This window comes from Canis aureus, chromosome 19 (assembly GCF_053574225.1).
Source record: "Canis aureus isolate CA01 chromosome 19, VMU_Caureus_v.1.0, whole genome shotgun sequence".
In the NCBI taxonomy this organism is placed as follows: Eukaryota; Metazoa; Chordata; class Mammalia; order Carnivora; family Canidae; genus Canis; species Canis aureus.
Window position 1 is genome coordinate 3,996,945 of NC_135629.1, and position 8,124 is coordinate 4,005,068.

At 47.6% G+C, this 8,124-nt stretch overlaps 1 protein-coding gene across 3 annotated transcripts in view; it reads left to right on the top strand.

The window, feature by feature from the left end:
- ISY1 (ISY1 spliceosome associated protein) overlaps positions 1–7,877 on the top strand; it is a 26,019-nt gene extending 18,142 nt beyond the window's left edge. For all 3 annotated transcript variants that reach the window (XM_077857622.1, XM_077857621.1, XM_077857623.1), the window contains 3 exons: positions 1,595–1,716; positions 6,910–6,996; positions 7,364–7,877. In XM_077857622.1, the coding sequence (XP_077713748.1) occupies positions 1,595–1,716; positions 6,910–6,996; positions 7,364–7,471 (317 nt within the window). In that variant the 3' untranslated portion in view covers positions 7,472–7,877. The remainder of the gene's footprint in view (positions 1–1,594; positions 1,717–6,909; positions 6,997–7,363) is intronic.
- The last annotated feature ends 247 nt before the right edge of the window (positions 7,878–8,124 follow it).

Genomic DNA, 8,124 nt, shown 5'->3' on the forward strand with positions numbered 1-8,124 from the left:
CCTGTCAAGTGTCCCCCTCAGTGCCCGTCACCCATTCACCCCCACCCCCCGCCCTCCTCCCCTTCCACCGCCCCTAGTTCGTTTCCCAGAGTTAGGAGTCTTAATGTTCTGTCCCCCTTTCTGATATTTCCCACACATTTCTTCTCCCATCCTTTATATTCCCTTTCACTATTATTTATATTCCCCAAATGAATGCGAACATATATTGTTTGTCCTTCTCCAATTGACTTTTATTTCACTCAGCATAATACCTTCCAGTTCCATCCACGTCTTTCTGTCTGTCTTTCTTTCTTTCTTTCTTTCTCTCTTTCTCTCTTTCTCTCTTTCTCTCTCTCTTCTTTTCTTTTCTTTTCTTTTCTTTTCTTTTCTTTTCTTTTCTTTTCTTTTCTTTTCTTTTCTTTTCAAGATTTTATTTATTCATTCATGAGAGACACATGAGCAGACAGAGAGGCAGAGACATAGGCAGAGGGAGAAGCAGACTCCCTGCAGGGAACCTGATGTGGGACTTGATCCCAGGACTCGGGATCACGTCCTGATCCGAAGGCAGATGCTCAACCACTGAGCCACCCAGGTGCCCCATGAGCATTTCATTTCATTATAAATGGCATCTGGTTTCTGTTCTGTCTTTGAAAATGGATTTATTTATTTATTTTAAATTTTTGTTTATTTATGATAGTCACACAGAGAGAGAGAGAGAGAGAGGCAGAGACATAGGCAGAGGGAGAAACAGGCTCCATGCACTGGGAGCCCGATGTGGGACTCGATCCCGGGTCTCCAGGATCGCGCCCTGGGCCAAAGGCAGGCGCCAAACTGCTGCGCCACCCAGGGATCCCGAAAATGGATTTTTAGATAGTGCTCTATGCTGGAAGCAATTTTGTTTTATTGCTAATGGACTTTGGAGGAAATGAGCTACTAATGACCTCACCCTCAGTAACTACATTGCGGTCCAGGGCTGTGTTTGGGCCAGAAGCAGCAGGTTGGGGAAGCCCAAGAGTGACATTGGACCTATTCCCCATCCACCTGGAATTCGTCATCTGGATTCCTTCCCATGTTGGCCTTTCTTGAAATCAGGAAATGGTCCATTGAAGTAGCTTTTAGATCTGCTTTGAATATAGCTAATATGTTATTAGTAGAGCAAGTAATGTGGCTCTTTCTGAGTACTTTCCCCATGCCAAACACCGTGCTAATAAGTGTTTTATGGATACTGTTCTGAAGCCTCATGATGGCCCCGTGAGGAGTAAGTGAGTGCTAATCTTTCTGTGGTGTGTTGAGTTTGTGCTTTGGGTGCAGGTGGTCAGGAGTCTGAGCCCTTTTCTGGCTGGCTGTACTGCTCTGTCTTCTTTTTCACATGAGTGTGTCAGGAAGCCACTCAGTTTGCTGAACTGGAAGTGATCTGGGGACATCCCCTAGAAAGCTGCCTTGTGATTTACAGCTAGAGCTATGGTATGACTAGACTAGGTCTCATATCCCATTCCTGCTCGCCAGGACAAAATGGAGGGTGTTCCTCTTCAGAGGGGACATGTAGGCCTCACCCTGTATTGCGTGTAAAGCTAATTTAGAGGCCTAAGCAGCACCTGCTCTTTTGTTTCTCCAGTCAGGGCTGGATTAGTGGAAAAGTGGAAAGCAGAGAGAGAAGCCCGGCTGGCAAGAGGAGAAAAGGAGGAGGAGGAAGAAGAGGAGGAAGAGATCAATATATATGCTGTCACCGAAGAGGAGGTACTGTGGGCAAAAGGGGCTCCAGTGCTCACTGCCTTTTGCTCCGAGCCACGAAGGCTAGGCCTTGGGAGAGTCAATGGAGTGGTAGGAAGGCTCTGCTTATTGGTGAGGGGTCGGGGTCCAAGCCTAGCCCTGCCCCTATCTCTAGCTGAGAACTCCCCATCCTCACATGGAAAATGGATATGAAGATCACCTCTCAGCATTCCAGGGAGTGTTCCAGAAAGGAATGGCCATGAGGGCACTTTGTAAACTGTACTTTACACCCAGAATTACTTACCTGCTTTTTAGTGGTAGGTCCTCCTGAATATACTGCTGTTGGACTTGTAAACACATTTGAAGCCATATGAGTTCTGGCTCCTGTCCTTATCATTTCTTGTTATTTTTCTATTCACTTATTATCATGTTTTCAGATTAAATTATAGATCTATTATATTTGTTGCTTATACTTTACAAAGTACCAGGGCTTTGTAAACACCAGATTAGGTGGCTTAAACACCAGAAATGGGTTTACTCAGAGTTCTAGAGGCTGGAAGTCTGAGATCAAGGTGTCAGCAGTAGGTCTCATCTTTTCTTTTTATTTATATATTTTAAAATTAAAAAAAATTAACTTATTTATTTATTTATTTGAGAGAGTAAGAGAAAGCATAAGCGGGGGGGGGGGGGGAGGGGGCAGGGCAGAGGGAGAAGTAGGCTCCCCACTGTGCAGGGAGCCTGATGCAGGGCTCCATCCCAGATCTCTGGGATCACGACCTGAGCCAAAAACACACTCCCAACCAACTGAGCCACACAGGCACCTCTCATCATTTCTTTTTATTTTTTTTAAAAGATTATTATTTATTCGTGAGAGACACAGAGAGAGAGAGAAAGACACACAGGCAGAGGGCGAAGCAGGCTCCATGCAGGGAGCCTGACGTGGGACTTGATCCCAGGTCTGCAGGGTCAGGCCCTGGGCTGAAGTCGGCACTAAACCGCTGAGCCACCCGGGCTGCCCTCATTATTTCTTTTTAAATGGCAGTGCCAGTAGCTCCTCTGCTGTCTTAACACCCCCATACCCTCATGTTAGGAATAGAAACCAACCCAGAGCAGAGAAGGGACTTATTCAGAAGGTCACAGTTGAAAGTGGAGCTATTATCCTGCCTCTCAGGCAGAGCCTCCTAGCTCTAGGCTGTCCTCCTGCATGGCAGGCCTTCTTCCTTGGAAAAGTCAAGAAAGAATGAAATGGATTTGCTAGACTGAGAAGGGGAGGAGAATTAGCTGTGCATGGGCAATAGGTCAGGTCCTGTGTGAGGAGCTTGTCATGACATCAGTGACAAAGAAACAGAGAAGTTTAGTGACTTGGTCAACATGACATATTATAGCAGACCTGAGGTTCTTGTGCAGGTCTGGCTGATAAGCAGTGGGGACAGTGAAGCATTTGAGGCAAGCTGGCAGCATGCTCTAGAAAGGTCCTCCCTCCCTCCCTCCCTCCCTCCCTCCCTCCCTCCCTCTCTCCCTTTTTTCCCTTTCCTCCTTCCTTCCTTCCCTTTCCTCCTTCCTTCTTCTATCCCCCCCTTTTTTTTCCTAAGTGGAGCCTAATGCAGAGCTTGACCTTACGACCCTGAGATCAAAACCTGAGCTGACATCAAGAGTCAGATGCTTAACCCATTGAGCCATGCAGGCACCTAGGAAGATCTTTCTTTCTTTATTTTTTAAAAGATTTTAGGGATCCCTGGGTGGCGCAGTGGTTTGGCGCCTGCCTTTGGCCCAGGGCGTGATCCCGGAGACCCGGGATCGAATCCCACATCGGGCTACCTGTGCATGGAGCCTGCTTCTCCCTCTGCCTATGTCTCTGCCTCCCTCTCTCTCTCTGTAACTATCATAAATAAATAAAAATAAAAATAAAAAGATTTTATTTAATTATTCATGAGAGAGACAAAGAGAGAGAGACAGACATAGGCAGAGGGAGAAGCGGGTTCCATGCAGGGAGCCCAATGTGGGACTCAGTCCCCGGACTGCAGGATCACGCCCTAGGCCGAAGGCAGGTGCTAAACCGCTGAGCCACCCAGGGATCCCTGGAAGGTCTTCTTTAGCTGCAAATATTCATTTGTCTTTCAGCAGATGTTTGCTAACATGCCAGGGGCACAGCAGTCAAGAAACTCTGCTTGTAGCTTAAAGTCAGTGGGGAGACAGTCCAGTGGTATAGTTGTTAGAAAACAGTGGCTGTCATAGTGGCTCTGAGATGGTGACATGGTGCGGGGAGAGCCTGTGAAACTTTGCCTGGGGAGCTGACCATTCAGCTGAGGCCTGGAAGATCAGAAGTTAATCAAGTGAGAGGCAGTGGGGGAAGAGTGTTCCAGGCAGAGGGGAGCAGCATGTACTGAGAGAAGCTGTGGGAGTGTGAGGGACAGAGGACAGGCCAGTGTGGCTGGAGCATAGTGTGGGCCGCTGGCGGGGAGAGGAGAGGAGGCGGGAGAGAGGGGCAAAGCAGGATAAGCAAGTGCCCTGGTTCCACTGTGAGGAGGGTTTGCCTTTATCTGGAGAGCAGTGGAGAGACACCAAAGATTGTTGTGTTGTTTTTTTTTTTAATTTTGAAATGATTTATAGGAAGTTGTAAAGGTAGTACAGAGGGTCCTGTGTATCCTTCACCCAGTTTCCCCCAATGATTACATCTTCCAGAGTGATAGTACAATATCCATGCTAGGAAACGGAGTTGATGTAATGAGTGTGTAGAGTCTTGCATCTTTTATCACATGTGTAGATTTGTGGAATCACCATTTCTTCTTCTTCTTCTTCTTCTTTTTTTTTTTTTTTTTTTTTTTTTTTTTTGATTTCTTCATTTGAGAAAGAGAGAGTAGGTGTGTGCATGCAGTGGGGACAGAGGGAGAGAGTCTTTTTTTTTTTTTTCATTAAGAGGTAAACTTGACTCTGTTTGTTTTAAAATTTATTTATTTATTTATGATAGAGAGATGCAGAGACACAGGCAGAGGGAGAAGCAGGCTCCATGCTGGGAGCCTGACGTGGGACTTGATCCCGGGACTCCAGGATCACGCCCTGGGCCAAATGCAGGCACTAAACCGCTGAGCCACCCAGGGATCCCCGGGAGAGAGAGTCTTAAGCAGACTCCATAATCAGCATGGAGCCAGACACAGGGCTCAGTCCCAGGACCCTGGGATCATGACCTGAGCTGAAACCAAGAGTTGGAGGCTTAACTGACTAAGCCACCCAGGTGTCTTTGTGACTACCATTTCAGTCAGGATACAGAAATTTTCCCTCCAGGTGCCACCCCTTACAGAATCATACCTCCCACCGTCCCCCATCCCTTGCCCCTGGCAAACTCCAGTCTTTTCTCTATCTCTAGATTTCTGTCATTTTGAGAATGTTGCATAAATGAAATCTTACTGTATGTCACCTTTGGGGATGGTCCCTACACTCAGCACAGTGCCCTTGAGGGAGGTCCAGCGAAGTTGTTGAATTTGAGTTCACTCCTGGGCAGCCCCGGTAGCCCAGCGGTTTAGCGCCGCCTGCAGCCCAGGGCACGATCCTGGAGACCTGGGATCGAGTCCCATGTTGGGCTCCCTGCATGGAGCCTGCTTCTCCCTCTCTCTCTGCTTGTGTCTCTGCCTCTCTGTTTCTCATGAATAAATAAAATCTTTAAAAGAAAAAAATAAGAGTTAACTCCTGGGACACCTGGGTGGCTCAGCAGTTGACCGTTTGGCTCAGGGCACGATCCTGGGGGCCCAGGATCGAGTCCCACGTCTGGCTCCCTGGGTGGAGTGGAGCCTGCTTCTCCCTCTGCCTGTGTCTCTGCCTCTCTCTCTCTCTCTATGAGTCTCTCATGAATAAATAAATAAAATCTTAAAAAAAAAGCTCATTCCTTTTTATTGTTGAACAGTATTCCATATAGAGAGAATACGCAAGGGGCAAGTGTACAGGCTGGAGCATTTTCACAGGGTGAACCACCCCATGAAGCAAATACCAGCTGAAGAAACAGAACATGACTAGCACCCTAGAATAAGCTCCGAGCTTTTTTTTTTTTTTTGAAATTGAAAAATTAATTTATTATGTGAAGAAACATAAACAATATTTATTAGAGTCACTGGCTGCACAGAAGTTTGCTCCTGCCCCCCCTGGGTGTTACTCTCCTGACCTCTAGTAACCCTTATGCTCTTACCTGTTTCTGAACTTTATGTCTCTCAATAGAATCATGCATACTCTTTGGTGTCTAATGGTCATGGGTGTCTGTTTTTTTTTTTTTTTTTTTTTAATTTATGATAGTCACACAGAGAGAATGAGAGAGAGAGAGGCAGAGACATAGGCAGAGGTAGAAGCAGGCTCCATGCACCGGGAACCTGACGTGGGATTCGATCCCAGGTCTCCAGGATCGCGCCCTGGGCCAAAGGCAGGCGCCAAACCGCTGCGCCACCCAGGGATCCCTGGGTGTGTTTTGTGTCCAGTTTGGGGCTATACCAAATAAGGCTAATGTGGCCTTTCTGGTTCATAGGCAGCTGTTTATGTTGAGTGCACACTGAGGAGTGGAATTATCAGCTCCTAGGGTAAGCATGTACTGGGCTTCAGTACATAGAGCTAAGCCATCTTCCAGAGCGCTGGGGCCTGGTGTGCCCTCCTACCAGCAGCATCTGAGAGGCTCTGCCAAAGTGTTTCCAGCCAGCTCCACCCGGCAGTGGGTATGCAGAGAGGCTGCTGCAGAGCATCTGGTCCCAAGACTGGCAAGTGGTGGGGCCCACCACCTCATAGGAGTCCTTTTTCCTCAGATTTCCAAGGCCACGTTACTTCCTTAGGTTATTAGTTAATCTCTTTTAACTCACATGCAGACTCTGATTTTTTTTCTATATGTGGTACAGTTTTAAATTTTAATTAAACAAAATAAGTGACATTCACAAAGTTCAAAAGCCAAAAAATATATACAGATCAACAAAGACTCCTTAGTGCTCTAGGTGTAGACATGCATCTGGTTCTCACTGCTGTCACTAGTTTCTATTGTTTCTTTCCTCAGACAAAAGGTGCCATAATTTACAGAGTGCTTTGTTGCTTTTTAAATAGTTAACGGTGTCTTTGTGTCTTCCTGAGCACTGAACTTCTCATTCCTTTTGTTTTGTCCTCTTAAATAGCTGTAGAGCTGTGCATTTTGTAGCAGTACCAACATGTGTTTAAATGGGCTCCTGCTCCCTGACTTTTTGGTTTTTCTGTTTGTAGTCTGATGAGGAAGGCAGCCAGGAGAAAGGAGGTGAAGACGGACAACAGAAGTTCATTGCCCATGTCCCAGTGCCATCCCAGCAAGAGGTAGGACAGAAGCTGGGTGCTGCTCTTGCTGGGGGGTTTCCCCAGTGCCGGGGAGGGGGGCCCTCGTCTCTAAAGCAGACCGGTCGCTCAGAGTAGGAGGGTAGGTTTTCCTCATCCTTCTGACCTCATGGCACCGGTCGCTGTGGGATCCTGAGGAGGCAGGATCTCATCTGCTCTAGGGGGTGCTGAAAAAGACTGTTGTTCCCATGCTTCCACTGGGAAAGCGTGGGGTTCTGGGAGATGCCTCTGGGTTTTGTCTCCTTGGTGGCCTCTGTCCTGGGAACCCACTCCTGGCTGGGATCCAGCAGGGTAGGGAGGGTGTGGCTGCAGAGGAAAGCCTGAGCCCTTGACTCCTGCCTATCCACAGATCGAGGAGGCACTTGTGCGAAGGAAGAAGATGGAACTCCTCCAGAAGTATGCTAGTGAGACCCTGCAGGCCCAGAGCGAAGAGGCCAAAAGACTTCTGGGGTATTAGGGCTGAGCTGGGACCTGCTCAGGGTCTGCAAATTTGCTGGGAGACCCTCATCCCCCCAGTGGCCCCTGGTGAGTCCACAGGGCTCTGCTGTCCTGGGATTGCATACGGACTGGCTGGTACTACAAGGCGTCCTGCTACTTCTCTTACCTTTTCTTACCCCATCTCCTGATCTGAAGGGACGGGCTGCCTGTGCCTCCCTGGCAGGCTGTCTGCCTTCTGAACCCGTTAGCAGTCACTTTTGTACAAACATTTTGCTATTATAGGAACCCACTTATTTTTACCTTGAGTATGTAAAACAGGCTGCTAACAGGCTGCCTGTGTTTTACTTATCTCTCTGCTGTCATTTGCTGGGGAGGGAGGTCACTTGATGACTACCATTAAAAAGATGCAGTTTTTCCTAAAAAGACTTACTGCTCTCTCCTTGAAGTGAGAAAACCTGTCAGCCTTGGGCCCACAGTCCCACGTGTCAGTTACCAGCCAAGGCTGTTCCTTCTGGATTGAGTACTGCTCCCAGTTCTCCATGGCCCACTCAGCCTGCCGCATTCCCTCCTGCTCAGGTGGCAGAAATTTGTTTGTTGCTTCTGTTTTATGACTCATCCTGAAGAGAGCTATTTTTATTAAAGATTTTTATATGAAAGGGCAACTTCCATGTC